Source organism: Alligator mississippiensis, chromosome 5 (assembly GCF_030867095.1).
Source record: "Alligator mississippiensis isolate rAllMis1 chromosome 5, rAllMis1, whole genome shotgun sequence".
In the NCBI taxonomy this organism is placed as follows: Eukaryota; Metazoa; Chordata; order Crocodylia; family Alligatoridae; genus Alligator; species Alligator mississippiensis.
The window spans coordinates 44429006-44444187 of NC_081828.1; the positions used below are offsets into that span (position 1 = coordinate 44429006).

At 38.7% G+C, this 15182-nt stretch overlaps 1 protein-coding gene across 3 annotated transcripts in view; it reads right to left on the reverse strand.

Moving 5' to 3' along the window:
• The window catches only part of SUCO (SUN domain containing ossification factor), a 68483-nt gene that overhangs the window by 19165 nt on the left and 34136 nt on the right, over positions 1-15182 (reverse strand). For 2 of the 3 annotated variants that reach the window (XM_059728281.1, XM_059728279.1), the window contains 8 exons: positions 12212-12336; positions 11588-11655; positions 8896-9003; positions 6856-6961; positions 3525-3545; positions 3240-3295; positions 2259-2350; positions 507-572 (listed from right to left, as the gene is read on the reverse strand). In XM_059728281.1, the coding sequence (XP_059584264.1) occupies positions 507-572; positions 2259-2350; positions 3240-3295; positions 3525-3545; positions 6856-6961; positions 8896-9003; positions 11588-11655; positions 12212-12336 (642 nt within the window). The remainder of the gene's footprint in view (positions 1-506; positions 573-2258; positions 2351-3239; positions 3296-3524; positions 3546-6855; positions 6962-8895; positions 9004-11587; positions 11656-12211; positions 12337-15182) is intronic. The other variant, XM_059728280.1, reaches the window with a different exon arrangement.

Here is a 15182-nt window from a genome sequence, read left to right on the forward strand (position 1 = left end):
CATGCACCCTCTATGTGTTGCCAATGCTGCCAGCTAAAGAGAAGAAGGTAGTAAGTAAAACTACCCGAGACATCACCTCCTTCAAAAACAGACTAGTTTAAGAAGGGATGAGGAATCTTACGTGGACATAAGGCCTTCCACATATATTGAGAAGCACTTTGCACATCCTTTCCTACCATCCACTACCTCAGGGTAACTCCTCATGTAATCCTCTATCAGCCAGTTTCCTCAGTCAGTTACAGGAACTACTAACACTATTTGAATCAAGATCATCATGCTACATTAAACAGCTATTAATTGTAGCTTTAACTTTTCATTTATTTTGGTTAAAATGCTTATTGTTTAGTCATAATAAGAGGAGAGAAGGTAAAATTTTTGAAGTTGCCCAGATATTTGAAATCCAAGACACCACTCTTAATTAAATGGAATCATGTTCAAGTTAAACACCTTAATTATTACATAGTATTATTAAAGTTTCCTGAGAAAAAAAATACAGCTATACTCACTTGTAGCAGAGCCAAGGAGATTTTTGGAAGATTTCTCTTCCCCTGTATTGTAATCCAATGGGTAATCTGTTTAAAATTAAATAAATTATTCCTATATCAATATCAAGTTACAAACCTAAAATTAAGGTAAAAAACATCCTAACAACTAAAATTAGAGAGGTTAAAAAAGACAAAAATGATACTGTGTTTGAATATCAAGCTTTAGGCATAATAAACCAGATAATTCTTACAACTGAAATGTTTCTCTTTTCCAGCACAGGAAAAAAAGGTGCAGCAAAATGTTATAAAAAATAGGTTTAATCAAAACACAGGAGGCATGAATTTTTGAGATCAGTTTCAGGAAAGTGTTAACTAAGAACAGAACTTTTTGAAGTCCCTGTGGTACTCATGGACCAAATATGATCTTAATACATGGGCCATCAATGTCTGAAACAGAACATACAATCTACTTGTGCTACATTTACTGTTCTATATTGCATATTGATTAGCAATGGAATCCTAAATTAAGAAGAGGACAATCTAGTCCTGAAGAGGTAACAGGATAAAATTAAGTTCTGCATAATAGGTATCAAGTAAATGAGGTGGCTCAACATTGAGCAAAAAAACCTTTTCATAAGAAGTGAATCAATGAAATGAGCCTTATGCACCCTCTTAAAGAACATGGGTTTTGTGACAGCTCTGCAGATTAACAGAACTCTGTTACAAGTATTGTTATTCAGTAAGGTGACTAGATTTTCAAAGCAAAAAGCAAACATGATTAATGGAGCAGGAAACAGGGGTCTTTAAGGGAGTTAGGGGGCACAGTGAGAAAAGGATGCCCATGTTCCCTCTTTTCAGACAAGTAATACCCTTTCACCATGCCACATAATATTCCTGCACAATCCAGTTAGAGCTATCAAAAGGTTCCCTTTGAAAAACATCTCTATTAATTTTCTCTAATTTCAACTCCTTCACTATAAAAAAAAACCCAAAAAACTTACCCTGTATTTGTGAAGCTAGGTTTGTGGGTTGCTTTCCTTTTACTAGCGTCATTTCTTGTCCTTTATTTCTCTTTTCCAAGAAGGCTCATTTGTGAGCTTACCTACCCCAATCTCAATTTTTCTACTTTTGCTAGGTACAGGAGAAGTATAGTTGCCCATCCCAGATTGATCAGTAACTACGTGTATTAGATTAACACATTTGAGCCACCTGAAGGCTCTATTCACAGCAATACCAGAAGATAGCAAGTCCACCACTATGTGACTGCGTGTGGGCAGAGGGAAGCTTCACGTAGGGAGAACATGATGGTGATACAGTGCCAGAGATCCCCTGAAGATGGCTGAAGCATTACATATGTTCCGCCAATCAGCTATTTAGTTCTCACAATCACCTGTGTATGCCGACATCTGCAGAGATTTACTACAGAACAGCAGCTTGAGACTTAACAGGATATTTGGACATTCTTTGTAAGCAGAAAGATACTGTTATCCTAGAGCAGAGGTTGGCAATGTCTTTAGGCTGCAGACCAAAGTGACTAGGACACAGATGCCACCGGCACTTACAGTGGCACAGGGAGGGCAACTTCTACCAAAGCTCCCCTCACAACCCTACATCTGTTGGCTGGATGCGACTTACCAACCCATCCTAGAGGATATAAAAGTGAAGTAGTCCCTAACTGCCAAACTGATCATTTCAGAACATATGAAAAACTTCAGCGACCAAGTTACAAGAGATTTGATAGTTAACAAGCAATACAGTTATTTGTTTTCTTACCGTAATCTTCATCAAACAGCTCTTGGCGTTCTGACTGATACTGGGAATCAGCAATTTCTTCATATTCTTCAACCATGCTAGTGCCAAACACTCTATAAACAACATTTCAATTAAAACCAAAATTTAAGTAGTCAGGCTAAAATCTAATGGTGATTTAATGACTGAAGCAAGCATATTAAATTAACAACACTAGCCCTTGATTAGCCAACCACCAAACTGGCATCTTACATAAGCTGACCAATGCCTTTTCTTTTAAACACTTATTTCTAGAAAGGTTAGTTAGGCTTCCATTAGTGTTGCATTTAGACTTAGTAGCACTATTTGGTTCTAACCTTCTTTCCACCTTAACCCCTCCCTTACAGAAGTCAGACCTTTTTTCATCACTTGACTTCTCATCCACATCTTATTCTTCATCTTGAATTACTGCAACATCCACCTTCTGGCTTTTGCAGTGTGTAGAGGTCTTATCCTCCTCATTTAATTTAGGATAGAAATTCTAGGACAGTCTTTCTGGCTTGACACTGCCCATGACACTCTTCAAATCCTTACACTATAGTGTAAGTTTCTAGTGCACTACATTCAGTCTCGTCCTCGCCTTCAAGACTGGCTTAATAACCTGGAGCTATACTACTTTAGAGATACTAGGGTTCAAATCTTGTTGCAACCTTGATGACTGAAAAGTCTTGGAGAAGGGGCAGTGAAAGAGGAAAGATGGAAGCAGAATGTATAAGGGAATTTAGGGAGGACATTTCCTTATGGATACCACCCTATTTAAGGAATTTTTAAAGCAATTTATAATCACTTGAACCATCATGTCAGCAATGTCCAACTCATGTAATCCCTTTTATAAAACAGAATCAAGAATACTGCTGCTGAAGTTAAGAAGCTGAAATGTTTTCCAGTTGACATGAGATGCACTAATCATTCTCAGCCCTAAAGTAAAAGGTAACTTTCAGCTCAAAGTATTTCACTTGTTATTACCTTATAAGGCTTAGAGGACAAAAATGTTCTGATCCAAAATGTGACACCAACTCCACCTAAAGAATAAGAAGCATTTAGAATGAAAGACTAGGGAAGAATCAAATCAAATCTCTACTCAACACGCACATCTAGTTTTCAAATTTGCAAGTTAGGTTTACTTAAGCAGAGTGCAGCTTGCTTATAACAGAAAGGTTCTTGGAAAGCTTTATTCTTGCCAACATGCTGAGTTGCAGAGTATACCCCAAGCCCTATGTATTCAATATTTGGAAAGAGGAGATTGCTAACCTTTATGTATTTGATGAACATCTGAAGCAAGAGAAAGGAAAAGAAAGATGTCAGTACAAAAGCTGGACACATGCCACAGGCAACTCTAGCAATTTTAATTAAGTACTATAAGGCTAAGAACATACAGTAAAAAAGCCCGAGGCTAACCTGATTCAATCTTTGCAGGTTAGTCTAAACTGTGCAGATTGAACCCATAAGCAAGTGAACAGATTCACTTTTGATTCCAGAAATGCAGCCACATGCCTACAGTGGTCCAGGCCAGAAGCCAGAGGGTGCTTGAGCACACCTCCCTGCTTGGCTGGAACAAACAGCTTGAATTTGGAAAGGGAGAGAATTTCAATAAATCAATTTAACTTAAATCAGTTAAGTCTGATACCACATCCATCCAGGTTTATCTTAAACCAGTTTCAGACATTTTGAAAGCAGTTTATGTGCAAACTTCTGTTGTGTTACAGTTTTAAACTAGTTTCTGATCACTTATACTGGCTTATGCCTAAATTTCTGTCCCAAGCCTAAATGCTTTACAAGAAATAAGTTGTGGAGACTGAAGTTGCAACACTGTCGAGTGTGTTAGGTAAATCCAAAAGCTTCTAGCTCAAGCTGAAAGACAGACAGTATAATAAAAAAAATAAAAGATTTCTATGCAAAGGATTTAGTCAGATTATTCTAATGTTCCTGTTATTGCACGCTAAAAGTATGCCAGACAAAATCTTTAACATGTTAATCTTAACATGATTATTCTTAAAATTAGGAAAAATATTAAGCCACCTACAAAAAATATCCCCATTTTTAAAGATCGTTATACTGTTCCTGCTCTAAATTCAGTATAACATGTTCCATTTTATAGAATTTTTTTCAAGGGAATTTAGAAGAAAGAAGAGTTTCAGATCCAATGGAAAAAAGTCTTCTACTTAGCACTGTTTATATTGAATCTAGATCTACACAGGGATGCTCAAGAAAATTATATCATAATTAAAGGCATGAATTTAAAATTAAATTTGTTAAACCACATGGACTTTCTGAATGGACATCTGTTCAAGATTAAAATATTCTTAATTTGTTTTCCACTTATTCTGCCTCCAAAGTAACCAAGCTAAATCAAGGCCATTTCATTTGTGAAAAATCATGATTTAATGCAGTTTAAATAATCCGCTTTCAATCCTCACATTTAGTTAAAATTTGGATTAATTTTCCAAAATATCCCCAATTTAGATTAGACAAATACTAAGAATAGGCATCTTTGTTATGAAGCCAATGCATTGACAATAATCAGTACTTTAACATATTATCTTTTCACCATATTATACTGCCTTAGGAGGAACTTGGTACATGCAGAAGAGACTTTTAAAAAATCCCATGTGGTTCTCAACCTTTGATCCCATGGTTCGGTTCAATTCACTTTCATACTTCCCCAACAGTACCATGACCTAGGCTGCCAATCCACTACTCCATACACCCAAATTCACATGGCTCTGTCCCTGCCTAAACCTGTATCACCTTTTAGCAAAGGTTATTTCATTAGCTTCTAAGCAGCATTACATTAAGGCAGCTCTGCTCATTCCCAAGCACGCTAGCTCCAGCATAAAGCAGCTCAGAAGCAGCAACATGCAAGGAGAGGATCACTTGGTTGCCCTTATAAAACTCACCTACAGGCCATCAGTTAAGAACCACTGATCTAGCATACTTCTAAGCACTTTACTGACCAATACAGTGTCAAAGTTCAGCAAGCAAAGTTAAAGTCGCATTGTCCAGATTCGTGCAAGAAATCTGATGCATAAACATTAAAAGATTTAAAAAGCTATTGGCATCAATTAAATTGTCATCTCTCCCATATCAGAAAACTGGACCTCTTAAATTGTGGCACACACAAATTATGAGGAAAAAAATGCAGCAGTTTCAGGAGTATGTTTCTTGGGAAAGGTACAAATCTAATTTTATAAACAGCTATAGCATTGCATGACAACATTTACTTACTGCAAGTAATATATGATGTAAACAGACTCGAAAGAACAGGAGTAAAGCCCCAGGGGAAAGCTAGTACATTGCAAATTATTATTTAAAAAATATGTGAGGGGACAGACAGTACTGTTCTAGTTATGCATGTCACATCAGAAACCACTGGAGTGGATTTGTATTTGCTCCTCAGATCACTTCTTTCTGAAAAGTGGCAGTGTAACTGAACATTAGGGGAATGAAAGACAAAATATAGAAACAGGTCTCTCAAACTTGTGATTTAATTATGCTCCTGCCAAAAAAAAAAAAATTGACTGAAAATGTTCATTAATGCCCCAGATATCATTTTTATATGCTCTGAGAATTTTTTCCCTTAAAAATTGTTAAAAAAAAAATCAAAACAAATTTAGAAACTAGCATGTACTTCACACAAAAATATGGCTCATCTGTAGCAATGAAGTTAAAGTTATGGGGATTTTTTTCTTTAAGAAGAAAAAAAAAAAAAGCAGGCTCTGAATTTCATTTTCCCCCTGAAATCTAAATTTATGCTCAATGCAGAACAAGCTTTTGTGAATTTATAAATTATTAAGATGCAGATTCTAGAGCAGCAAGCCTAAATAATTCACGGGAATTAAGACAGGCAGCAGATATAGCTCAAGGACTGTACTGTGAATCACAGACAAAATCAGAACTTGCATCCTGGTTTCTACAGATTAGGAAATCTGATTTGTTAAAGTCTACACCTGGATAAACATATAAAAAAAAATACTAGAGTACATAATTGTGGGGGATTTTATAGCCAAGAGGCATAGTAAACTACTGCACGTTATTCAAACTCACAAAACCACATACCATGCAAATTGGTATGTATATAAAAAACAAAACCAAAATAATTCTGAAAGCAATTAGCTTCATTAAAAACAAAGCAAAAAACACAGCAACTGAAAGCAAATTCTATAAAATCAAGTATAGCTGAAAAAAGTCTGCTAAACCAATCTATCCCGTTTCCTGTTCTTTAGCAGCGTCTTTTGTATTTGACTAGTCGGGCATGTTGGTAAACAAAATTTGATTGTTACAAGGATAAATAACTTTAAATTCAATTTGAGACTAACACGGACTCTTGCTCAGAAAAACTAGCACAATGCTGACATGTTCTATTATACAACTCCATACTTCCTCAGGAAAAAAAAGCCAACAAATCACAAAAATGTGATGAACCACATTGAGAGCTAATTTTAATTTAAAGTTACTTCAACTCATGGTAAGGATCATTTTTTACCTAGTTCTAAGGTCACTTGGTTGAACAGAAAGTCATAGCTGTCCTTCAAATTATTCCTTTTACAAGGAGAAAGGTACATTAACTACATAGAAGAATTACCTTAACGTATTTTGCGTACATCTGTTCATCCAAAGGAAAGCTCTGGACATTCCTCTCATCTCTAGCATGAAAAGTACCCAGTTTAATCCACTTACTCGTCGGGTACCTGGAAAATATAAAGTGTAAAGTCACATCAGGGAAATGATTTAATATACTACTATACTATTACTCCATGTTTGCAGGACAGGGCCCAATTTTAGAACGACACTTCACAGTATTCAGATTCATGGTCAATTTTAGGTCAAGACCTGCTAATTTTAGAATAAGCACAAATCCTTTCCTTATTCATGTCCTTATGACATGGTATTTAGCAGAATTCTCAGATTCACTGGAATCCGACAGGCCACACAGAGTGCTTCTGCTACGGCCTTCAGCTTGTGACATCTGGACTGTCAATTGTGCACCTTAGCGCTCGTACCACCCCAGCTCCCCATAAGCACAAGTAAAGTTAGCTGAACAAGGCTTAAACATTAAAGGTGCCTGCTTTAGTACTGCAGTAAGATACCTCTGTCTGCTTCTTGCTAAAGAATAGTTTGGATACCCTGTAGCTATAAATGTTTCCCTCCTTTGGAGTGTGGAAAAAAAAACAACAAAAAAGCCAAAAAACCCCAGTGTAGGGTACTAGAAAGTATTTGGGATTTTAAATCACCAGCCCCACCCCGACAGATCTTGAGGTGTTAAAAGACCAAGAAGAGAGATTAGTCTTCTTATAAAGGCCAAGATGTACAGTGTGAATGAACGTAACAATCCAAGCAGAAAGCTGGCTCCTGGCCTAAATATGGAAATAAGTTAGCTCACGGCTGTCCAATTGACAACCCGTAGGCCACATGCAGCACCTGAGCTCCTGCCTAGTCACTGCTCTCCCCACTATTTTGGCTTTAACAGCAGCTGGAATCTCTCCCTCCTTCCTCCAACTTCTGTTGCCTGCCCCTGCACCAAAGGATTAAGTGGCAGCACTACACAGCTGTGCCGGGGGGGGGGGGGGGGGGGGGGGGGGAGTGTAAAAGTAAGCCTGGGCACATGATGCAGTGGTGGTGGGGCTGCAGAGGGGAAGAGAGTGGAAGGTTTTGGGGAATGGGGGCAGCTTCCACATGGTGCCGAGGGACAGTATGCAGCTGGGGGTTTGTTTCCAGGTCCCTCTAGCCATGTAGAAGTTGGATGGCTTGGAGCTAAGCCAATACTTAAAACTTGGTAGAATCATATGAGTATGAAGGCTAAACTGGAACACACCCCTAATGGTAATCTAGAATGACAAAAATTGCCAAAAAGAAACCATTTTGCTACTTCACAAGAGCTAGGAAGGAAGAAGGATGCAAGACCCACTGTACTATACTTCTTCTTGTTTTGAGAAAAAAGGTGGGGGAAATACTCTGACAGATCTCACCTTTGAAAACTGATTTCTGTACAACCAGAAATTTTATAAAAAAGGCTCGAGTGACAAAGGGCAGGAAAGGATTATTGATTGATTGGTGCCATTTATAAAAAGGAAAAAAAAAGTAACAGCATAGCAAAAATACGAAATGGAATCTATTAAAAAGAATCCATGTTCTGCTCCAATATGAACATCACTTGAGAGTTTAGAAGTGGGCAATTTGCTTCAAAGCAGGAAAATTTTAGCTATTTAAAGGTTCAATGAATGCCAGTATTTTGGATGCTTGTCTTACTGCTTTATATTTATGGCAGAGACCAACAGGGCTATCCCTTCCCATTTCTAATAAGGCAAACAAAAAGGTGCAAGAAATAGGAACTATCACAGAAACACAAACATACTACAGAGAAAGTTGTTTTGGGTTGTTTGTTTTCTGAGAAAGAAGTTGCCAACGCATCTACTGTAGAAAAATAGCTATTCATACATACAAAATGAATCAACCACGTTATTTCAGAACATTTAAAATTAACAGCAGCTGTGAGGCACGTAAGTATCCTTTCCCACCCCCCCAAATTCTGCTCAGTATGAAATAATTGCAACTGAAAATTATTCCTACTTTATATATTGATCTTTCTGAATGTAAATGATCACTTATTCAAGTCATGACATACCTGTCACTAATGGATACCAGAAAATCTTTAGGAGTAGAGGAGAATAATTCATGATTTGCAATGTCAAGTTGCTTTACTTGAATTGGTTCACAGAGCTCAATAACAAACCTTGAAGGCAAAAAGAAACTTGATATTAGAAACAAGTAGCTTTCACATGCACACTTGCAACACTTATTTATTATGCTACTGCATAATTGAAAGGTCTAGATGAGTGGTTTTCAGCCTGTGATCCATGAACCCCTGGGGGACTGCAGACTATGTTTAAGGGGTCCACGAAAAATGACCAAGATCAAAAGTATATGAATACCCATGCATAAATTCAAAGGGGTCCACACCTTGATTTGAAATTTCCAAAGGGGTCCAACAAAAGAAAAAGGGTTAAAAACCACTGTTCTAGATAACCAACAGTCCACATGCACACCACAAGCCATTTTTCTGAAAAATGTAGCTCCTTTTTCATATAAAGTTTTAGATCTGAAAAGTGCCTTCCATACATATACTAATAGTAGCAGAACTAATTTATTTACAACTTTTTGCCAAATCAGTACAAGTAATAAAATATTATACACACACTCAAATTTATATTTATAAAACAAGCACCATTTATATAAAGGATAACTTTTGCTAAAACATATTGGGAGATCACACATTCTACCAGTTTACACAAAATTAAAAACAAAATAGAACTGTATGACAATACAAGAGAGAAAGTAAAATAAAGCAGAGGACAATAAAACAAAACAGGAGTTTCCATCTTATTTGGGCCTTTATTCTTTGTGCAAATAGTACAAATCCACCTAAGACAGGCACTGAAATATTAGAAAAAGAGGCCAGACTTTTTCACCTTCCAGTACCTAATATTTCCCATGAATGGAGAGATTCATTTTTTCTCTTATTTCTTCAAAGAAAAAAGATGATTTGTGGAATTGTTTCAAGTCACCCATCTTATCCTTCCCACAAGAGAATATTCTGTTTAAATGTGTGCCCATGACAACTGCAGATCTCATTAGAGTGAATCTAAATCTAGTACAGTAATGGACCCTCACTGTTTGTAGCTTTGCACCATAGACAGGTAGGTTTCTAAGGCAAAAGAGTGTTTTACTAATCTTAAAATAAAATGGGAGGTTTGAGAAAGTCTCATTGCCAGCATATCCACCTGCATGCTGGCATCCTGAATTCTTAAATTTATGTCTTGTTTTAAATATAGGAGAAATGTTGGATCAGTGACTCAGTACACATTTCCCAAGCCATTTATCTGGAGGAGAATATAGAAATTATTTAACTATTCAAACAAGGCTTACAGTATTGATCAGCTCTTTGTGAGTACTGTGATTTATGTATACGTATCTCAGAAAGTAGTTACTAGTATTACAAAAACAGAATCTAGAAGCTGCTGGATTGTATCCTAGCTTGCATATTAGCAGAATGAAGTAGATTCCAAATTACAGGATTCTGATAGTTAGGACCAGCAAGAACACATCTTTACTTTCAGATTCCAGGCTGAGCTTGCAGAGCCAACAGAAAGACATCCACACAATCTGTAAACTGAATTGAGTTGCTCTTAAATTGTAAAAATGGCTTCAACATTTGTTTAGTACAGTCACTTATAAAGGTTAAACCATGTCAGTGTAGGGACACTGAGAATCCCAAGACATCACCAATGGAAAACAAGTATCCTTAACCATTTTAATATAGCTAAAAATGAGCGAGGACTTCAAGACAATAAAAGGCAATCCAGACCTTATTTCACTAACAGGAATTGTACATCATTACCAATGAATGGGCTTTAAGAGACACTCAGTGTGAGTTAGCTTCTTCCTCCAATATTCAGGATGTTAAGCCTTGAAAATGGGAAAACCATTCAAGCAACAAGCTACTTCTCAATATGAACAATAGTGTAAGACTCTATAATTTGGGCTCAATTACCCAGTCCAGGGGTTTTGCCTGGTCAGTCAGGATTCTGACAACTAAACTAATGCACCTACTGTATTATTAAGTATAGCATTAAATAAAGGAGATCAGTATTCTATTTCTGAGGTAGGGCCCTTACTTCCTCCGAGCAACACTATACAAACCCTTATTTTAAACAGAATCCTGATATCTACAGCTCAAGTGTCTTACATACAAGTGCAAGTCTTAAAGTATAGATATTTTACATATGTAACAGTTATAAAATTTCACTGAAATGTACATACATATTTAAAAAAGGGGGCAACTAAAAGCACTAATTAAAAAGGAGGACGAGGGAATTCAATTGGAAACTAGACAATGTAGCTCAAAATGTGTAAGTTTACTGTTGGCATGAAGGAGTACACCTGTGCTCCCAGCCTTACATAAAGAGTCTCCATGTTTATTTTAAGGTAAATGCATCACAGCATGTGCCAAAAACACCAGGTCTCATCTGTGTTAACTGCTCTTCCAGCAGTTCACACAGATGAGACCATCAGTTTGAAAACTCTGGGTTTATTCTTGTGACCCATGTTTGCATACCTGATAGTGCTAAGATTGTGTGGCACCCCACATCACCAGGTACATCAGGGTGCCATAGCACCATGGTTGAGAATCACTGGGTTAGAATGACTTATAGAAGCAATATACAAATATCAAGCCAATGGTAAAGTAGTACCTGCGTATTTTCTTTAGGGCAGCCAACCAAAACAATCACCTGTAAAATAGCACAATGTTAACTTACCAGATTTTAGTACTGCATGGATTCAGCATGTAGAGATCCATGTTTTCCATTAGAATAGCTGATGTACTCTGTACAGAAAATAAACAGAATGTTTAAGTTGCGACAGGTATTAAATAGAAAGCAGGTCAGTTTTCCCTTGAAATAAGTGTCCTTTTGGTGTGTACTTCTATACAGATGAGATAATAGGAGCTAAACATCAAGTTATGGAAATAGTTAAGCAGCAGGATAAGACAACAATAATACATCATGCTCTGAGCACTGGCAGAGAATAACTGCTTATTTACAGCGCTTTATAGCCTGTCCAGAACAACCTACATAAATCCCTATCCTAGGTAGTTTTTCCTTATACTGAACTTCATTTAATAGCTTTCAGTTTCTCTAAAGTAACCCTTAATGCTCCCTAACATTGGTGATTTTTATGGATTCTGTTTCAAAAGCCCAAGAGTAATAAGCCCAGAGACCAGAAATACTAGAATACCTTGAAGGTTCTGCCTTAAATCCAATGTCTGAGATGTAGCTAGGACTCAGTACAAGATTATATTAAAAAATAAACTTAAAAACCATGCTCACATTCAGTCTCAAAGTAAGATTAAAAAAAATAAATAAATAAAAAAAAAAATCTACCTTTGCTTCTGGATTTGCTGCAAGTATTTTTGCACCACACTCTACTGAGGCATAATTATTTCTGTTTTTCTGGACCTTTTTTGTGGAATGCTGTCCACCATTAGAAGATGGGTGCATTGACTGACCTGGAAAACAAAAAACACTCTTGTGAATATAATGAACAAGATGAAAGAATATTTTCAGCTTTGAAAAAGTCTTGTTATTCAACATGTGTTTAAACAGAAAGTTGCAAGTTTCAATGAACTAGAACAAGTTTGTCTACAGCAGCAGGCAGCTGGGAAAACTGCTGGCCAATAAACAACAATACAAAGCAAGTAACATCCTTGGGGCAACATATCAGGTCCAGGGATCCAGGTTTTCTATTCTCTGTGGAAAAAACCCCCCCACATGATTTCCTCTTCTGAAGGAGAAAGGAAGATTTTTTTCCTGTAAAGGAAGCCATAGGTTCTCCTTGCAGGCTGGCAAAGTTCCAGGGCAGTCCCATAACCCTAGCAGCTAGGGGCCCATCCTCTGGCAGGGCTGGGGTGCAGGGGCTGTGGATTGGGAGTGAGGGGCACTGGCAGGAGCACCACCAAGGATGGGGGCTGAGGGTCAGGAGTGGGGGGCACTGGCAGAGCTGGCAGGCCTGCAACTTGGGAGTAAGGCAGGGCTTCCAAGCACCAAAGTAGTGTGTGTGGTTGGGGGGGGAGAGGGGGGAGGAGGAGGAGGAGGAGGAGGAGATCTGGACCCATGTCTTGGTGAGCAAAGGGGGAAGGGGGGGGAGGAGAAGGGCTGGAAATGCCAAAAAAATATACAGGTATTTAAAACTTACTTTAAAAGACTGAGGTACTGGTAGGCTGTGAAACTGCTTTAAGCTTGCAAATATATCAATAAAACATTGTTATTGTCAGAGATGATTTGAATTAGTGCCTCGACACAGTGGAACTTTCTAGCACAAGGCATGGTAAGGCAGGGGAAGTCTCGACACAGTGAAGAGTTCTGGCATGGATAGAGTTCCCACCGAGTATTATGCAAATCTGCATTTCCGATTGGCCGATGTTAAATTATTCCTACATGGCGGCTGGCAATTGGCTCGCTAGCCGTATAAAAGGTTAGGGGCATTTCTGCCCTAGTTGGAGAACTCCACGATTCCCCCTGGAGTGGAACTCCGGCAGCTTGATCACCTGCCAACGACTCCCCGTCGGCGAAGCCTTCCAACGTATCCTCCGTGTTGCATGCCCAAGTTAGACCCGAGCTACCCGGTCTACAAGAGCTCCCCGATTAGCGATTAGAATTGTTGCAACTACAATTGCCTGTGCTGTATACGACTCTACAGTGTAAGTAAAGCCATCTCTGTTTTTCCAATTGATACGTGTCTCGTCTGTGCCTAATTCCGCTCCGGTGATAGAGAGTACCCATCTGCCCGCTACGGGATCACAGCCGCAACCCCAGCTAGCGTTCCCGAGGATTCCCGGTCCTTGATCCCCCCTTGGCCCCCACAGTTATCAATTGATACCTATACATATAGTGGTGTTTCATTTTAATTGGGGAAAAAAAAAATAAAAATACAGATTTTATAGACATTAAGGCTGGAAGGGACCTCAGAAGATAGAGTCCAACCCCCTGCCCCAGGGGCAGGAAGTCAGCTAGGGTCAAAGGATCCCAGTAAGATAAGCATCTACTCTGGACACTTTTAAGAAACATTTGGATGCCTGCACCACCTCTGGAGGCAGTCTATTCCAGGCCTTGGAGACTTGGACAGTAAGAAGTTTTTCCTTACGTCCAGCTTAAAATGGTCTTGGAGGAGTTTGTGACCGTTGGACCTTGTCATCCCTTGGGGTGCTCTGGTGAACAGGCATTCCCCCAGATCCTGATGCCTGCCCCGATATACTTATAGGCTGCCACCAGGTCTCCCCTGAACCTGTGCTTTTCCAGGCTGAAGTCACATGACTCTCAACCTCTCTTCATAAGGCCTATTCTCTTGTCCTCTTATCATGTGCGTGGCTCTCCTCTGGACCCTCTCAAGCTTCTTCACATCTTTCTTGAATTGTGGAGCCCAGAATTGGATGCAGTACTCCAGCTGCAGCCTCACCAAGGCCGAGTACAGTGGGAGGACGACATCCTGGGATTTACCTGAGAAGCATCTACTGATGCAAGCCAGAGTTTGGTTTGCTTTACCAGCTGCAATGCTGCATTGGTGGCTCATGTTCATCTTGTGGTCAATCATGACCTTCAAGTCTTTCGGCCATGGTGCTAGCGAGAGCAGCTCTGCCAAGCCTATAAGCATGCTGTGGGTTCCCCCCCCCCCACAAGGTGGAGTACTTTGCATTTGTCAGTACTGAATGTCATCAGGTTTGTATCTGCCCACTGTTTGAGCCAATCCAAGTCAGCCTGGATCACCAGCCCATCCTCAAGTGTGGATACTCTACCCCTAAGACTAGTGTCATTGGAAAACTTGGCCAGTCCACTTCTGACACCAGTATCCACATCACTGATAAAGACATTGAAGAGAATGCTCACGACTTACTGGAACTGGTTTACAGGTTTAACTGGTAAACCAGTCTAAAAATGCTGCTCTTATATAATAACTTAGCATCCTATCTTCATTTTTAAACAGGAAACTTGGCAGTTTAAAACTATCTTGTTCTTATATCAGCACTGCAATTTGGTACTGTAAAAGGCCATTCAAATAGTGAAACCATATCCCACAAAGATCTACAATAAAATTTAAGATGTCACACACTGCTGACAAAATTCAGGCTTCCCCATCTTTTCCTCCTTCCCAGATGCAAAAATACAAGTAGTGTTTTTTGCTGTCAGAAATGCCCAAAATACTTCAGAGATTACTGCAATTGGTGCACTATAAACAACAAGTGGTAACGAAACTGGCAGTGTTCTTGAAAGTAAGACAGCAGTACACATTTCTGAGAGGCAAGTCTGAAAATGCTTGAACACTAGTGTTCACTATTACTGAGAACTTCCAAGCTTTCAT